The sequence below is a fragment of the Pterocles gutturalis genome, unplaced genomic scaffold (genome assembly GCF_000699245.1).
Source record: "Pterocles gutturalis isolate BGI_N339 unplaced genomic scaffold, ASM69924v1 scaffold31986, whole genome shotgun sequence".
NCBI lineage: Eukaryota > Metazoa > Chordata > Aves > Pterocliformes > Pteroclidae > Pterocles > Pterocles gutturalis.
Genome location: NW_010101435.1, coordinates 1 through 19,176, shown reverse-complemented (window position 1 = coordinate 19,176; position 19,176 = coordinate 1). Strand labels below are relative to the sequence as shown.

Below are 19,176 nucleotides of genomic sequence, written 5' to 3'. Positions count from 1 at the left end.
TTTCCACTGTTTCATCCTCATGGCAGCCTTTTGACCCTTTCACACCTGTGTTTCACTACTCTGCAGCTGTCCTTGCTCTGAGCCCTCACACAAAGTGTTGTGCATCACCTTGTCCAGAGAGATGCAGGATATACAGTATATTTGTTCAGAGCACCAGGAAGGGATGCATCACCACAGAAGTGGGCAAAAGCAGGTGTACGAATGCACAGATGACTCAGCTCTTCAGGAACTAGAACAGTTTCCACTTCAAGCATGGGACAGAGATAGCCTTCACCTGAGTTACTGCAAAACCACAAGGGCAATATGATTTTTTCTTTTCTGTTGCCATAGTGACCTCTCTAAAAGCCTGTATCCTTAGAGAGAGATGCTCCTAACATGGTGTTAGTAGTGAGTTTTGCTTCTCACTAGTCATAAATGAGCCCTCATAACCTCCACAGAGGCATATATACTCCTGGGAATGCATTTTATAGCTCTAATTTAAGCTTTGCTTATAATCTGAAAACTGCAATAAAAGCTCATCAACAGAAAATAAAAGTTTTCCATATTTGCTATCAGAAGCTATTTACTTGAAAATAATTAGCATAGAGAACATTTGTTTTATTAGGTCTGTGGGTTTCTGTCGGGATGATGGGGTTTTGGATAACACATGAGCTTGGAAAGGCTCTGTTATGCCCTCAGGGTAATATAAATCCCTCAGAGGAGATAATGCACCACCGGAAGAACATGGTAATGAGGTAAGGCAAACAGAAACAAAAGATAATTACATTAGAGAATATGTCTTAGACAAAATGCATCATTACAACACATCAAAGCAAAGTAAAATGAAGACTGCAAGCTGACTTCCAGTTTATTATTTTTACCTTCCCATAAATCCACTGTCTGGAAAATATCTGTTGTTCTTACTCCATAGATTTCAGCAGCTTTTAAGAATTGAGAAATTTGTTCCATCTGCTTGAAAGCCATTTTTGATTCAGAGATCTTCGCAATGGGCTCATTTCCCTTTGGATGTAAACTGTTTATTAACTTGCATAACAGCTGAGAGGTAAATACAGAAACAAAATTAGAAAGCAGTCACCAAACTAGAAGGCAATTTCTGTACATGAAATGATGCTGCAAAATGTTTTTGACCTGGCCAGTTTCTGTCAGAGACATAATTTCTTCAACTAAAAAGAAATAAGTGAATTTATAATAATCAAAGCATATTAGAAATGCACTAAAGCTTTCATTAACTGATGGCAATAGCCTGACCAAATAAATCCTAATCTGCTAGAAACAACAAAGCAATCACTGGTAAAGGTTATATAACATCTGACAGAGAAGAAACCACATGCCCGAGCCAAAAAAAATAAGCAATGTCAATTGAAATATTGTTAAAGTCACTTTGGCAGACATTCAACGATTAGCGTGTTCTTACAGCCCACTGCAAACAGCAGCATCTGCCTGTTGTTCAATAAACCAATGGAATACAATGTTTTAGCTACACAATTATTCCTAAGAAGAAAACAGTTATGACATAATCCAATCCTTCACATTTTCTATATCTCTTCACCCTTCCCCATCAACACTGATTATTTCTTAAAGAGAAAAGCATATATCTGATTTTAAAACAGATATCATTTAACTGTATGAGAAAAGCTGCTGAAGGAATGAGTCACTCTCATATATAACATGTATGACTCATAAAAATCATAATCACTGTGCTAAATCTAGTGCACCAGTAGAATAATTACCTTCCAAGATCAAGATTCCTTGTCAAAAGGAAATAAATTAGATGCTATATATATTTTTGCACTGGCCATGAGCTCTAACCAATTTAGCCAGATTAAGACAGAAAATAAGGACACCGCATATAAACACATGCAAGTATATAATTGGACAAAACACTTACTGTTCCATCCATCAACCAGGTCTGAAAATGTTGCCTTCCAGGAGGAGGATGCTCTATCTGTTCTCCACACTGTACAATAATCCAGTTCACCAGCCTAGACTCTAATTCCGGGTCATATTTCTGTTCAATCTTTTCCTGAACTTCTCGGCTTAAGCCATAGCTTGGTCCTCTGTTAGCCATCCCTGGAACTAAAGCAGAACTTACTTAGTGGGCAGAGTCCACTCTGATCTGCAGCTTTGCAGCTCTGATACACACCAGAAAATTAAAGAATAAAAGAGTGAGCAGCTTGCCCTGTATGTTAGACAGTTGAACAGATGTTCATCAACACTGAAAGTAACTGTATGGCAGCAGTTATAGCTGTTCTGCAGAACAGGGGAGGGATCAGCAAGGGAATATCCTTTTCCAAAAGCACAGATCAGCTACAACATTTTTTTTTTTTAAGAAGGAAAAACCAGAAATCCCCCCTGCCCAACCACAAAAACAGAAGAAGAAAAGCAAGATTTAAAACAGAGTAGGTTTTAAAGAGAGGCTTCTGCTCTGTTTACAAAGAACGCAGTAGAGTTCTCAGATCAATGTTAAGCTGCCTGCAAATCCAAAAGCACTTTAAAATTGCCTACCTAATACTTGCTAATAAGAAGAAGATTGTACATGGGAGCTCAAGCAATCCGATTAAAGATGCAGTCAGGGTCTTCCCCAGCAGAGATGCAAGGACGGATATCCAGAGATCAGCAAACTGAAAAGCGTTGATGAATTCAAGAGATGAAGGCTGCTACAATGCCCTGCTGCTGCAGCATCGTGGTTTGAAGAACAGTGTATTGATTTGATTTTCCTCACTTATGAGGAGGGTCAAAGCAGGGGCGTTGCTAAGAGCCATTAAAGAGGCCTGCCTACTCAGTCACAGCCTGGGGATCCTGTTTATCTCACCCATCTGCAGCCTGTTTTCAAGCACGTTTCCTCAGCCTTGCGCTGTTCACCCTACAGGCTCTGTTTTATTCCACCTAGTCTGCATCAGCCTACGCTGCACCAAGCATCCCAGTGCCAGATAGTTAGAAATACAAATCGAAGGACTTCGCCAGACTCCACTCTGTTAAATGAAGATAACAGAAATTACTTCACATCTTGTTTATTTTTAATCACAAAGCAGAAGCAAAACCTTTTTCTCCAGGCTGCATCAAGATGCTAACAGGCTTACAGTGTGAAAAATAATTTCTCTTCTTCCCTCTTCAAGTGCTGATAAAAAGTTGCAACAAGGGGGCAATAGGATGAAAAGTCAAGTAAGAGAAGGCAGGTAGCAGAATATTATTATCACCCAATCATTAGTATATATTAGGCTATCAATTAGTATACTAGTGTCCTGAGAAAACAACCTGAACCACTAAAACCAAGGGGAAATCATCGAAAACTAGCAAACCTACTGCAAAGCACAAGGATATTTTCTGCTGGTATGAGTCAGCATACCTCCAGGGATAGCAAGGGCGCTATGCCCATGTACAGTAGTTTAAATTTTGATTATACCACTGGTGGGAGGGGAGAAAAGGAAAGTTAAGACAAGAGACTTTTCTTCTGGTCTCATTTGTACAGATTTGTCCTTTACTAAATACAATCATTGTGCTCCTCTCTGAGTTGCACCAGACTTTGTCAAATGTCTTTCATCCATGCTGTATTATCTGCCCTGCTATGACATTATTCCCTTTTGGCAAATGATTCATGTTCTACTTGATATGAAAGGAGGTTGATAAACCCGAGGTGGATTCACAATCAGCTTTGCCAACAAAAGTCCTCCTGCCACATTTAAAAAGAAAAAAAAAAAAGTAAAAAGAGAAAGGAATACAGCTCCTTGTTTATCTATCTCATAATGGCCTCTTGATCCATTACTTTCTCTTTTTAAGAGCATGAATTCTCTGATTTATACTGCTTCAGATGCTGCTGGGCTTGAGCAGACTCAAGAGATGAAAAATTTAATAGATGACCTAATTCATTGTCGTCCTCAACTGGCATTTCATTTAGTGATTTCTCTTCTCTACACTGGTAGTTTTAAAACCCTATGAAATATTTGATTATATAACTCGGAAGATGCTACGTGACAGGGCCACCACTTAAGTGCTTTCCATCCCAGCGAACATGCTGTTGAAGGCACAGCAAATGCACAGGAACCAAGACTGCAAACCAAGCTGGAGATCAGAGGAGGAGCAAACTGCAGCTGCAAGAGTAAAGAGCAATACACGAACTTGACGTCCTTTCCATTCAAGTGACCGTTAAGGGCCAGGCTTTGCACTCTTTGGCCAGCCCCCACAAAGAATAAGAAGCTTTATTTTGCACTTTCAGATCTCTTTGCAATCTTCTATTTAGAACGGAGCTACCTGGGTTGGTTGTCTGTTTCTGGTCACACCAGGGTGTTCAGTGCTCACTGGCAATGAGATTTCATGAAAGCCACCTTTGCATCAGCCTCTGACCCTGTTTCCTAACTTGGGGGCAGGGATTGGTAATTTAACTCTCCTTAAACTGCAGAGCAGAGCTTTCCCCCTTCACAGATGTTGGCTATGCATCCTGTTCTCAAGGGACCGTTCCATACTATGAAAGCTGAAAAGCAAGCTTGTCCATCAGTATCAATTTTTAATAAGGCTTTGAAAACCAGGAAAGCTGCAGAGGGTTGGAAAAATGCCAGCCCCCCACCAATTCCAAGTACGAGTAATCAAATCATAAGTCTGCCTCTGTGTCACCAATCCTGGGTAAAACAATTGAATTAATTTTTTTTTTTAAAGCGATAGTGTTGATGCAATTTACTAAAAGCTCTGTAGTACGTTAGAGTTGGCTATAGCACAGCAGGTTCATTAGGGAGAAACAACACGACATGGTAAAGAGACTGAAGCTGGCTAACTACTGCATCCTATAATACGCCTGTACCTGAAAAATCATTAATGATCGCGTATATTTGTAGTCTGTCTGTACAAGAACATGTTCCCAGGCCTGAACTATTTCATATGTTATTAGAAGTCACAAAAAAAGCCCAGACTACTAAGAAGATCCCAGCACATGTAAGCTGTAAACAACAAAGATAAAGTAAACAACAAAGATAAAGTAAACAACAAAGATAAAGAAAACTCCATGACAGTAGTCTACTTGGAAGCAGGCAAAAATGTATCTCATTGCAGCCAAAGTGTAGTCATCATCAGAAAAACGTTTTTTTGGAATGTAGCACTCTGTCCTATGAAACAGCAGATGTTAAAAAAAATGCAGAGGGTGATGGAAGACAAGCAGGTGGGCACAGATGCTGGGTAAGACACTGACCGAAGGGCTTGGCTGAATAAAAAGTGGGGGATGCAACAGCAATGGGAGTATCATATCCAGTTCTGACAATCACTCTCCAGAAAAAATGGTGAAAGAATGAAATAAAGAGGATTGAAAATTAGAGCCTTTACAGTAACCACTTCAGAAGCAGTATCTGTTTAGCCCACCAAAAAGCAGAAGTTAAAAAAAAGGCAAGGACATGTGGCTACAAAGCAAAGAAGAACTGAAGGAACTTGAGTTCTTCCTGTTGGACACCGGCATATTAAAGCCTAATGGATACACATGTGATGTGGAAGAAAGGGGCAGGTTTTAGGCAGCAAAGGTACTACCATTAGAACACTTCACCTGCTGCTTCCAGTGGATTTTGTCCTCTTTATTTTTCTTGGGAACACAAGATTGGAACCTGATGAAGCTTGAATACTTGAAGTAGGATTTCATGGCTGTAAGCGCTATGGCTCATTTTATGCTTTCAGATAATCACAGTATCAGCCTACAAATTTAAAAATCTTTGTAAATATATAAACAAATGCTGCCAACAACAACAGAGACAACCTTCTGAGAACCACCTTGGTTTGAAAATTGTGCATTGCAATACACATTTACCAGAAGAACAAAAAAGAAGTAACATCTTTATTTTACTAAAACATAGGTCAAAACAGACAGGAAGATTTAGAAAGAAAACAAACAAACAAAATCCCCTAACTAAATAAATTCTACTTCTTATGAATAGGGATTTAGCTTTTCTTTCAAGGACTTCTTCAAGAATCACTCTCCTAAGGACTAGCACACCCTGGTACACCTTCTGCCAGCAAACCATATTTGATACAGAAGGAGTGGATTTTCATAGGGCCAAGACCTGATCCCAGGCAGCCCATGTCCTTGACGGATTGCTTTTCCAGGACCAAATCTGGGGAGGCCATTTACATCACTCCAACCTTTAAATGTGCTACTGTTCCGCATACCTTTGCCACAGATACGAGCACCTGCTTCCACCCTGACAGCCAGCAGTGACCTTCTCATGTTGCCACGTGGGAGGCAAGTGGACAAGACCGTGCAGGTCAGAAGGCCCAAAAAGAACACAACCTTTCACGTGCTAGCCTAAAAACATTTCAAATTTGTATTTTAGTTTCAGAACCAAGTGGCTGGAAGTTTTAGCAGCTGTCATATGCTTTTCATTCCAAATATAAATGAAGAGCTAGCCAAAGCTCCTTGGCAAACACAAAAGAAGATATGCAAATGGGCAGGCTGAGAACATGTCTATTCCTCACTCGAGAGCAGATCACAAGCTACAATTACTGCGTCATATGGAGGACGCCCATTTCTCTTTAATGGAACAGAAGCGTTGGACCATATTATATACATATGCAGGACTTGAAAGAGAAATACAAGGTCAAGCCTGCAACTGAACTGCCACAGGTCTTGCAACTTAGATTTATGCATAACACAGCCAAGGCTGTAACTAACATTCTTCTGCTCTAGGAAAATTCATATTGAAGAGATGAGCTCCTACTGTCACAAAGTAAATCTGAGCTATATAAACTGACCTATAAGCCGTAAATCTGTGAGCAGTGTATTTTTGTCCTTCATCTCTGCCTCTTCTTCCCAACCGTTACAGTAATCTCTTCCCCTAGAGAACACCTGTCAGGAAAAAAGCAACATGCACAGTGGCATTAAATCCATGTATGGAGCAAGCTGCCTGCTATTAAACAGAATAGCTGGGTTCCCTCTGCCTTTCCTGTCCCTGCTGGGCTTGAGAACAAGGACGGAAAGGTGAGAGTGCGCACTGATTTTTGGTATTTCTGAATGCGTTCCTTACACAGTTGTTGAATTTTTACCAAGCTTTAGTGAAATTTTGCATTCTCACACATCTTGACTGAATTTGTACATCAGCTCTAAGCAGAGATCTCTGATCTTAGAGACAGGTGAAACATATAACCCTCATCTATTTCGAGGGAAGCCTTTATCTTTAGCATAATTTTTTACCACTTTTAAAAAAAAAAAAAAGAAAAAAAGAAAGGGTAAGGCAAGCCTCTCTATAACAGCACAGCTGAGTAACCTAAAAACCAAGGAAGTTCACATCTCATTATTCCCCAGGACACAATTTTCCCTCCCACTTCTTGGGTTTTTTTTTCCCTCCCAGAGGAAGTGAAAGTGACCAAGGAGAAATGACAGGCTCAGACCTAAGGTAGCAACTCTGACCCAGGCACTGGTTCAGAAAATGTAACTCTGTATTGCAGTGCTACTACAGCATTTAAAACATCTGAGCAGCTGCAGACACATAGCTGTCTGAAAGTTTCTCTCTAAGCACATTTTAATTTGATATGAAAAGTATGGTACCATAAATCTCTCAGCTTCATTGAATAACAGCATGTCCAAGAGAGCACGTAATCAAAATTAACATAAAACTGAAACAGCAGGAGGCAGTTCTTCTAAGGCCTACCCAGCTAGGGTTTTTTGTGAACACTGCTTTGTTTGCATTTACTGTTGATGCAAGAGAAAATAAGTGCGCTAAACTGAAACTATATAAAACAATATCATTTAACTCAACACCCCCCCCAAACACAGCTGAAGTGTGTAATACAAAGCCAAACAAGAGAAGAGACAGCACAAGTAAGAATACTTCACAGGATAAAAAAATATATGTACACAAAACTGAATTAGTACAGCTCAATATACACAGAACAAGAGCACTTGTTTATTAGGAAACAAATTGAATGAGCTTTAGAGACTCTTTCAACACATACTGGTCTATTGCAGAGTTCAGTCCCAAACACGGGAAAGCATGCCTCACTATTTTGTTCCTTTTTAGAAGACAGAACAGGTTTTTTCACAAGTTAAGTCTCAAGTAATTTGATTTTGTAGCAGAACTGAAACTAAAATGTTGGTAAACAGTACAGACAGCTGAGATCACCTGGTAATGCTTTTGTTTCTTTTTAATGAACACCATTATCTGCTTCTGTGATATTACATGCTAATCAAGCTTCCTGCCCAGCTATAAAAGCTTCTTGTTATTTATTCGTGAAACTTGAATGATTTTAACTAACTCCCCAGCAGGCATTAATGTTACGTAGTTTAAACATTACATGTAAGGTAAATACCTCAAGGTGCTAATTCAACTACTATTGTTTGATCAAAATCAACAACATAAGCAGCTGAGTTGCTTGGTTTGTGTCCAGAACTTCCTTGTACTGTGACAAGTGTCATCTCCAACATGTCCATATTACACTTGGTGACAGATGAACCCAGAAGTCATTTTCAGACCTGCCAAAACTGAAAAGCAATGAGAACACTAACAACTTAAGCTAAGAGTGCTACTGAAAATAATTAAATCTAGATTAAGGTATTCAAAGAAAACCAACACCCACAGGCAGCACAAGACAGACTTGGTAAACCTGAAAGCATAGAAGACATTGATAACTTGGTGCAAATCCAGCTTATTGTCGAGGAAATGTATGTTATATATTCACAAACCACACTTTCTATTTGGCAGCAAATCAGAAGTCCATAAGAACAGAAAAAACAGATTAATCCATTACAATAGATTTTAAAAATTTGCACCATCCAATGCTTTCCAAATGTGTAATACTCTAGCTTAATACAGTATTTCTAAAGAGGAAAGAAATACTTGGTTTTGAACATGACTAATACTGAAAATAATTCACTATCTAGGCATCTACTGGCAAAGACGAAAGAGATGCCACAGGCATTAATTCAGGGGACGAAACTATAGTGCCAAATCCGAATGACACCGTATGTGAATATCACATTATTCAAGATCGTCCAAACTTCCTGATAGGTCAAGAGCTAGCTACAGACACGATATAAATGTCCCTGGTTATCATCTACCCCCTTCTTTCAGACATTTAAACATGCCAAGTCAAACTGCTGGTAATTTCCAGCATGAACACAAGGAAAATGCTATGCTTACAAACAAAAATACCAATGGAACTACTGTGGCAAAGATAGAGGAAAAAGTCTGTCTCCATGAGGTTTAGCTCAAAACCACCTCTTCATATTTAAGGAATAGAGACTCAATTTAAAAAATGGTAAGTGAACAGGGAGAAAGGCACTAGCATTCACTGAATCTCAAAATATTATCTGGAATACTGTCTCTATGAAGAAAGTATCATCTCTGCCTTTGCATTTACTCTGTATGTAGCAAACTTTGCGTGTACCTGTAACATAAATGGTACCACTACTCTCCATTTAGCAACCAGAGAAGAAAAACAGAGAGAGCTCCAAAACAAGTGCCATGCAAAAAAACCCCAACCAACCAACCTCCCTAGGATTAAGTTTCAGTAATGTTGTGGTTTGAGCAACTGATACTGAAGTTTTGTACCCTCAACAATTGTGTCAACCCCATTATGCTGCCTTCTCCCACCTAATGTTGTTAGAACAATGGGGGGAAAAAAAAAACCAAAACACCACCAAACAAAGGAAAAAAAAATCCAACTGAAAACTACTCACAAAACTGCTCCCCTTCACACTGCTTTTCAGCTACCTTGCTCTAAGGCATTGGAACAAAAAGACCTTATCCATGAAATATCAATTATTTAATAAAGGGTAAGGTGAAGCTTTGAATTAATACAATGTAGTTCTTTCAAGAGAAATACACAGCTACAGTTCATGCAGGCATACAAAGACCTTCCCTTGTCTGAAGTATTACAGTTCAACTGAATGTCTGTAGGTATAACTCCCAATTCAAAAAAAAATAGCTCGAAACTTTTCAGTTACTGAAATATTCTTTTTTAATACATGTGAACAAAAAGTACCTCTATCACAATTGGTAACTTTGGGCCTTAATTAAAATTAATTACTTTGGAATTACTGCAGCCCACTTTTTTCAGTGTTTTCTTCCATTAAGTGTCAAAGCAATCTAAGAGATGTGACACAAGTGGATTAAAAAATTGTCACATGTAAGCTAAGAGCAGAAAGTTTTGAAGTAACTTCATTTTGATTTGACTATGTCTTTAAAACTCATAAAATCTATTTTTCAGGTTTTATCAGAAGCAAGTTACATGAATGCATACAAAGATGACAACTGTTTAATAATAAACAAATACGAACACAGCTCAACTTTCAGGAATGGAAGCAGTTGAGGAATTTGCATAAATTATCAGAATTACTTTTTTCAGAAGTGAAATACATATTCAAGAGTTTTCAAAGCTTAAGAAAGTAGCATATTCATACAGACAGAAAAAAGTCTATTCCCTTCAAAAGCAGAAATACTGGGAAACAAGATTTCATGGAATGTTATAATTCCTCAAACAAGTATCCTGAGCTAGATTAATTGAATTAGGGAATTGTTACATTTAAATTAGACTTTCAACTAAACTAGAGCCATTTTTTTTTAATTCTCATACCAGAATTCAAATTTTTACATCATAGCTTCTTGGTTTTTGCAGAACTGAAGCCTAAATAAAACTGTACTTCACAGGAACTAATCTGAAATTTAGGGGTGTTTTGCTGTGTTCTTGGTTTTGGTTTTTTAGTTGTTTGTTTGGGGTTTGGTTGGTTGGTTGTTGGTTTTTTTTAATTAAAACCACTACCTCAGCAAAGCTCTATGCAATATAATTCTATTCTTCTGACAATGCTACCACTAAAAACAACAAACCCTCTAGAGATACTGCACCCCCACGAGTCTTTTAATATTAAATATTTAAAATAGTAAAGCCAGAAACAACTATATACTTTTGACTGATGTTTCATATTAAGGTCAGCCTGAACCAATTCCAGACTCTCACTTAAGTTCCTCTCTCTCTTCCAAGTGTATGAATGGCACAATATTTTTGGACAGAAACCAGGTAGTAGTCACATTTGCAACTAAATCCATTTACTATTAAATTCTAAAGATCTACACTACAAGAGCTATCCAACTATCAAATTTCATTTACAAGTTTTCAGGCTTGCAATCATGTACCTCAAATTCCCTTCTCTGGAAGAGACTGTTCCTAGTAATCTACAGCTCCCAAGTCATGAAAAAGAGGCAGTGATGCCCTATGGTGCTCTACTCTTCCCTAGAAGTTACTATGGAAGCAGAAGAGAGAAGAGTCACTGTATTGATCCAGTTTCAGTTTGCACCAAGATTATTTATTGTTCCCTTAACAGTAGACCCACAAATTAACTATTACAAAAAGACAACCTGGAGAAGAGGACACAAACCCAGCTGATAACCACAGATAGATATCTGCAATTTGAGGCTCTGCATTTTTTGAACTTCTTCCCTATGTATTACTCCAAGCACACCATCAGGATGTGCCTTCCTCTTTTCAATTTCAACAGTATAGCAATTTATCTGAAATCTGTTTATTATGCTTCATGTTAGTCACTATTTCTAATAACAATAATTTTAGTAAACAGGTTGCATTTTGCCTTGCACAGATAGTTTCAGACACAAGAATGTTACAGGAAAAGGACAATACTGAAAAGGTGTCAAAGACATGGGAAACTGAAGTTTTACTGTACAGGCCATTCATGAAAATGAGCCAACATTTCAGTACGAAAGTGTAGGAAGCTTGTGAAAAAAGGTTCAAGTGGTGAAGGAGAAGTTCTGAACTTAAAAGCAGCACTCCTTCACATTTTGGACTGTCTGTGCAAATGCAGCATTAAAAATAGCTATACTTATGGAACAGAGGTAAGGAAACAGCAGATAAAGCTCAGTTCCTACTGTGATAGTCATAGAATAGTTATGGTTGGAAGGCACCTGAGATCATCAAGTTCCAACCCCCCTGCCATGGGCAGGGACACCTTCCACTAGCCCAGGTTGCTCAAAGCCTCATGCAGCCTGGCCTTGAACACCTCCAGGGATGGGGCATTCACAGCTGGGCATCCCTGGGCAACCTGTTCCAGTACGTCACCACCCTCACAGGAAAAAAATTTTTCCATCTTGTTACGAACAGTGTTTCTGCTACTCGTGGAAAAAAGTCAGGTGCAGAGTTCATGCATTGAGGCTACTCTGTAGCTTATGCTAGTGTTGACAGCTTGTCAATTAAATCATCAACGGTATTCACAAGAAGTTTTGTATCTTCCTTCTCACTCATCCGATGCTGGCCCATTTTGCGGAGGATAACATCCACATCTTTGCTCAAAACACGATCAGCAACTTGCATAGAGATCTGCCACGGGACATCACCATCCTTCATGCCGTGAATAAGTCGTATGGGACATGTTACAGGAATAGGACTGTTCAGCACACAGTGATTTTCTGCTTCTCTGATAAAGTCATATGTCAAGGAGTAATATCCTTCCTCATTATACTTTGTTGGAAACTTCCATTCACCTTTTTCTTCTATTTCTTTTTGTGCCTATCAAAAAAGAGAGCAAAGAATACACAAGACAGATGTTACGAGTTTGTTAGAGTGCCTCAACTTATTTTTGTTCTAAATGCAGCAAAACTTCCCCAGGCATAAAATTTCACCTTGTCCATTTTTTGTTAGCAGAGAAGGTATACTCCTGTTCGCCTTCCAGCATCTGAGAAGACAAAACTCCTGCCATTCACAAAAGCTACTCTGCATGTCTCTCCAAATTAATCTAGTTAGGATTTGCAAACAAAATTAAGTTTCTCTGCAAGAATGTATCAGAAAGAAAAAGCTGTATCGTCACAATAAACAGTAAGTCCCTCTGGCTTCAGTCAGTTCACTGAACCTCAAACAAGGAGAATAGTATGAAAAAATGAATTTTCCAGTGATCAGATTTTTTTCAGTCTTTGCTACAATAGCTGTGTCTAAATATTGTATTTCCAGAATCTTACCTTAGTCTTAAGTAGAAATTCTGACACTATGAAGTGTCTTACAAAAAAATAAATTCAGGAAAATATTTTAATTATTCTGAATTATGGGTTATTGATTGCCATATTTATTTGTCACAATATAACACCCAATTTACCTTCTTGAAGACTGGACATTATCACCATCAAGGAAGCAACTCAGACTTCCTGCCACCTAAATCTCATCGTCTTCACAAACGCACTAATCTGAAGAATACCATTTCTATACACACAACCTTTGTCAGATCCATCTCATCCAATGTCATCTCAATTACTTTAGCAGCTACTTCTCCATCCTTGAAAGCACAGGATCTAATCTGAATGCAAATGTAAGATATTCAACACTGAAATCTAATGGGACTGTTGAACAGCAGGGATCTGACTTCACGTCCTATATGCCACAACAATAATACAAACACATTCTAGGGAGTGTTCACGCTATCTTCATACGAGAAGCACAGTATTTTGCAGACTTTTAGATTAATGTAAATTTTCAGCTTACCTTCACCACAAACACAGAAAAATTACTGCCAGCCTTGCAGGAAAAGTACTGTTCAATAGAATATCTTAACACTTGATAATTTTTTTTCAGATTGCACAAAAGCCAGCCATAAGCATTTACCTCAATGGGAAGCTTCTTAAAAGTTGTTACAAGATGGTCTGCTGCTACAGCTACTCCAACTAGAGCAGCTACTTTATCTGGGCGTGCTATTGCAGCATGAAGCATCAGCCATCCACCCAAGCTGGAGCCCACCAGAATCTGCAAAAGAGAGAAAATAAGATATTATTTTACAGGAAACAGCTAATAACTTTTTTCTTCTTTCACAAAGCATCAGTTTCCATTTAGTTTAACTATTTAAACCCTGGGCATAATCCTGCTGTCCTTACCCAGGCAGAACTGCTGTCACCTCCAGTGGAAATTTTGCCTGAGTAAGCACCACAGGATCTGGTATTTTATTATTCTTTTTGTTTGACATGGCTGGTTATTGCTGTCTGAGACTGAAACACTGTAAACAAAATGAGAGTTGAAATAATTCAGTATCACATGCATACTTTATGTTCCCTTCTTAAAATAAATGTACACGGTAAAGGTTCAACGCAGTGAAAGGAGACAACAAAAAGCAATTCATAATACAAAATTGTTTTAAACACAATACTAGGTATTTCCAGGTTGCAGGAGATTTCAAGTTTCTCACAGTCATTTCTAAAGTAACTGAAAAAATCAAATGCTGCTTCTGCTGACTTTTTTTAAGCTATTTTATCATATACAGTATCATAACTAGTAACATTCCTGTAGTTCCTTTAATTCATGCATCAGCATTGGGACAGTGCTACACTTTTTCATGAAGTGGGCTGTGCCACTCTGGAACAGTTTCCTGACCCCTGTGAGGTGGAACCTTCTCCATGAGGCTTCTTCAGACTCCCCTGAATGACAGCCCTCCTCTGAGCAGGAGGCTCTAACAAACGGCATCCAGGAGGTCCTGTCAAACCATGTTTCCATGATTTTTTGATCTACCTGCTTGGAAAAGAGCTCCTACAAATATGACCTCTCAAATAATTAAGCTTGAAAGTGAGCAGAGTCAGTTGTTCAATAGAAGCTATTATGGCGTATTTTTGATTAATGTTCCACCTTGAAGACAAAACACATTCTATATTTAAAAATAAAGTATAACCTGTGGTCCATCTGTAAGTTCATCCAGTATAGACAGAACATCTTTTCTCCACTTCCCAACTGTACACTCCTTAAAGTTACCATCTGAACTTCCACATCCTGTATAGTCAAATCTGAAAAAGTAACCATCAAAATGAAACTCATAGTACTGTTTACAGCAACACAGAAGCTAACTAAACGGTACTGTTTAATCAAATTAAGCAGGGGACAAGACATCATATTGGATATTTTCTGACTTGGTCCTGCATATCACTAGCAGCAGAAATCAGGAGAAGCAGTTTAAATGCAACAGATACGATTAAGTGATGCAGTGTCTGTCCTCTTACCATTTAATATAACAATACCCAAATTTACCAGGATATTTCCCAAAGAATTTCGCTTACAGCCAAAACCCAACATACATCAATTTTAAATGTATTTTTAAAATGTACAAACCCTCTTTCAAACACTATTCCCAACTACAAAAACCTATGAAACTCAGCATTCAATCAGCCTACCAAAGGAGAGTATCTCCAAGCACAAACATGTTCCTCTACACCCACAGAAGGCACTGGATAGCTTCTAAAGGTTTAGCAGTTAAAAAGCACACTTATGGTGATAATATACAGAAATCATAACTCCAGGTCCTAGAACTAAAATTTCCAAGGTTTTCTTTCTTTTTCATTTTTGTGCCTATAGCCTTAATTCAACACATAACATTGGCTAGACTACATAAATTTATCAAGAGAATTTTCTGAACTACTTTCAGAATACATTCTCCTGAATTACCTCAGTCTCTCTACAGACAGAAAGCCTGTATTTGAAATGGAAGACAGACACTTCTTAGCTTGTGTACAGCACAGCATGCATTCCAAACTAAATGCTAAAGTTCACATATTTTTGTTAAAAGCCCTTCCTCCAACCTGTGATACTAGTTTCATTTTTGCAAGAACAACACTCTGAATGTACCTGATGTAGGCATGACCTAGAGAGTTGCAGAAATCTTCAAGGGCAGTTGCTTTCTGACCATTCATATTTGAATTAAAGCCTGGAAGGAAAATAACCCCTGGATTCCTGCCTTTTAGTTTATGATAAGCAAGTTTTGGTCGATCTGGTCGAGTGAGAAAGCTGACTGATGATTTCAGCCTGCAAACTAATAAAAAGAGCTATTTAGTACAATCATCATTATAACCTTGACAGAAATACTATTATTTTATAAAACTAGGATTCAGGGAATATGGGCATATTATGTGAAAATAAAGATACTTTGGCTCAAGAGAAAACAGTATCTCCTATATTCTTTAATGACTAATTATAATTGATCAACCTGAAAGGGAAAGCTGACTGTGATTCATTCTCAAATCATTAAATGCCAACCACCTAAGGAGCTCACTCGGCAATTAGCAAAGTGGTTGACTGAAGCCAAATGTTAAGATTTCCTGTACTTCATTTGTCCTCATGTTTTAGACCATCTCGAATATATTTACTCATTTCCCATGAAATGGTAAGATTTTTCACCTGCTTAGTTTTATTTTATTTTTTATTTATTTTTATATTCATTTTTCTTTCCTTTTTGTTTTTCCCAGACTGAATTTCAAAAAGCATAGTTTTGAGACTAAAGTGCAATGATTAAGTTTACAACTACATGAGGTGTCAAAGTTTTGATGAAAACTAAAACTGAGGAACAAAACTACACCTGCATCAAAACCCCAGATTCACAAGATCTATAAAGAAGATGTACAATGGGGAAGTTCAAAAGTGGGAACTGGGAAAGAATCTTGTGACTAACTTCCTCAACAAGATGAACATAAAAGAACATTACCACTGTTTAAAAGCAAATGAAATAAATAACATCTATCCTTTTTCATCATATCATTAGCAGCTATTTCTGCTTAAATTAAAGCTTATTGCCAGGAACACTGAAAAAAAGGCTCATTTTAACACTACAGCATCTTAACATCAGTCTTTTTCTCAGATAGGAAGAACAGAAGGTACAAAACCAAAATAAAGATACATTTTCTGTAATACAGAGCAACATATTAAATATATCCTGTAAAAAGAAACAAGAGTTGACTACTGTAAAGCTATGATTTTCTTATCCATCTCCAAAAGAGGCAGAGATATTCCATTACATGGTTTGGTGTATTCTTTTTGGAGAGGTTACATTATTCCAGTACTCAGATTGTTCCATATATCCATAATGAAATAGCACTTTGCAAACCTAAGTATTTTGAAAATATTTAAATGAAAAATCATTTAGTGTAACTTCTGTCAAAGTGATCTGCAACATATTACATGAGAGAGAAGTCCTCCTATCTGCATAAACTTAAAATTGTTTTGTTTTGGTTTAGTTCAAGATAACAAACCAGACACATTTGGAAAGAAAACACTAGGTTGGGCTCTGTTATCCATACTAACAGCCATCAAAAAAATTGAGTTGGTTTCAAACAAGGAAAAAAATATTAACAACAAAGGAAATGCTAACTAATTAATAACTATGCTGAATCTCAACAGCCACTACAGTCTTTAATCTAAGTTTAGCAGTCAATTGTACATCTACTGCATGTGAGGGCAAGTAGCTCCTAGAGAGGTGTTATGGAGACTTAATCCACTTTATTATCCCGCTCAGCAAGATAATTTGTTAAACTGAAAGCTTGGTTGAGACTTCTAAGACTTTGATACTCTCAGGTCTTAGATTAGAAGATGACTCTTTCTTCAATACTGTAAATCAATAGTCGGGCACAAAAACTATGCAACTCCAAATAATATATCAGGGTTCCCTATTGGTATAACCAGATAAATTAACTCTATCCCAGCCAAAACCAGCACAAGTATTTTCTTCACAGTAGCTGGTATGGGGCTGTGTTTTGGATTTGTTCTGAAAACAGCTGATAACACAGGGATGTTTTAGTTACTGCTGAGCAGGACTTACAGTCAAGGCCTTTTCTGCTTCTCACACCCCCCAACCAGTGAGGAGGCTGGGGCTGCACAAGAAGCTGGGGGATGACACAGATGGGACAGCTGATCCCAACTGAACAAAGGGATATTCCAGACCATATGACGCCATGCTCAGCATATAAGGCTGGGCAAAGAAGGAGGAAGGTGGAGACATTCTGGAGTTATGGTGTTTGTCCTCCCAAGTAACCATTATGCATGATGGAGCCCTGCTGTCCTGGAGATGGCTGAACACCTGCCTGCCCATAGGAAGTAGTGAGTGAATTCGTTGTTTTGCTTTGCTTGTGCGCATGGTTTTCTTATTAAACCTGTTGTTATCTCAACCCCAGAGTTTTCTCACTTTTACTCTTCTGATTCTCTCCTCCATCCCACCGGCGAGGGCAGAGAGTGACTGAGTGGCTGTGTGGTGCTTAGTGCTGGCTGGGGTTAAACCATGACAATACTGCAAAAACAGGCTATGTCAGAATCACACCAGTTAACTGTTCTGCAGCTTTGAGTTCTGTTTTCTCACTATCAGACAGATTATATTCAAGGAGTTCTAGGGGTTTTGGTTGGTTGGTTTTAAACTTGCATGTGCATCAGTAAATGTGTATGCATAACAGATGCAGGATGTAGCTATGATTCAGCACTCCCCTACAGTCTAACAGAGATTGTACCATTTGAACTATAGATTAAAACCATGAAATCTTTCCTGAAACAATGGGACAGTTCTTTATCCTATTGATACATCAATTATTATAAAGGGGAATAATTGCCACAGTAAAGGTATATTTAATCAGATGCATCCACTCTACAGCTCTTGGTTTGTGTACGTCCCTATCAGTAATCCAGGCACTTCTCCCCCTGCCAGTAACTACAGGAGTAAGAAAGCCACCAGTTTCGCCAGCAGGAACTGCTGCTTAGCCTAGTCTCAGAGCACCTAACTACACACTCAATAACCAGCTATTCTGATCATACTATCACTCTAAACAAACAGAAATAACACCAACAAATTCCACTCTATTCCTTTTTACACAGATACAAAATGTGCACCCTTAGCGGCAGTTAAGTTTTACTCACTTCTACATTGAACTACCTCAGATGAGGTTCATTACCACATCAAAAACAACAGTTGGCTGTTAAATTTAAGGCAATTAATAAACTCAACAAGTCAGACAAGCACTGAGTCTGGAAGCGTAAGAAAGGGAACTATGTGTTTGTGCAGAGGATAATGTCACTCAACAGCAGATGCCAGTAAAGCTTTCCACGTGCCCGGTGCAGCCTCACATGTAAGCAAGTTTGACATCCAAGCACGCAAACTGGCCCACTTCCTCTCATTTCCAGCTGTCCAGAAAGCAGCAACAGCAGCAGGAGGAGCTTACAGCCAACTACACGTACCCGGGAAGCAGCTGCTCGGCAGACAGGCTCAGGTTTGCGCAGCACCTGCCCTCCCCTGTGCACACACCCCGAGCCACCCCCTTCAGGCTGGGCAGGGCAGGAAAGCCTACGAGAAGCCCCGTCTCTCGGAGTGGAGCCGAGTTCAGCGGCCCCACCTCCCCGGCTGCGTACGCGCCCCGGCCGCTCCCCATCAAGACACGGCGCTGAACGGGAGGAGGGGGGTCCCCTCCTGCTGCCCGCCCCGCGCTCTGC

At 38.8% G+C, this 19,176-nt stretch overlaps 2 protein-coding genes across 2 annotated transcripts; both read right to left on the bottom strand.

Moving 5' to 3' along the window:
• Window positions 1-800: 800 nt before the first annotated feature.
• TAGLN3 (transgelin 3) lies at window positions 801-2,226 on the bottom strand (the record flags this gene model as incomplete). The annotated part of the gene is made up of 2 exons (XM_010083460.1): window positions 1,889-2,226; window positions 801-1,035 (listed from the first exon to the last, which is right to left on the bottom strand). Coding segments are annotated over exons 1-2 (415 nt in total), but the record flags the coding sequence as incomplete, so codon positions are not given.
• Window positions 2,227-12,138: 9,912 nt separating this feature from the next.
• Window positions 12,139-15,758, bottom strand: ABHD10 (abhydrolase domain containing 10; the record flags this gene model as incomplete). The annotated part of the gene is made up of 4 exons (XM_010083449.1): window positions 12,139-12,480; window positions 13,564-13,701; window positions 14,615-14,726; window positions 15,562-15,758. Coding segments are annotated over 4 exons (789 nt in total), but the record flags the coding sequence as incomplete, so codon positions are not given.
• Between the last annotated feature and the right edge of the window lie 3,418 nt (window positions 15,759-19,176).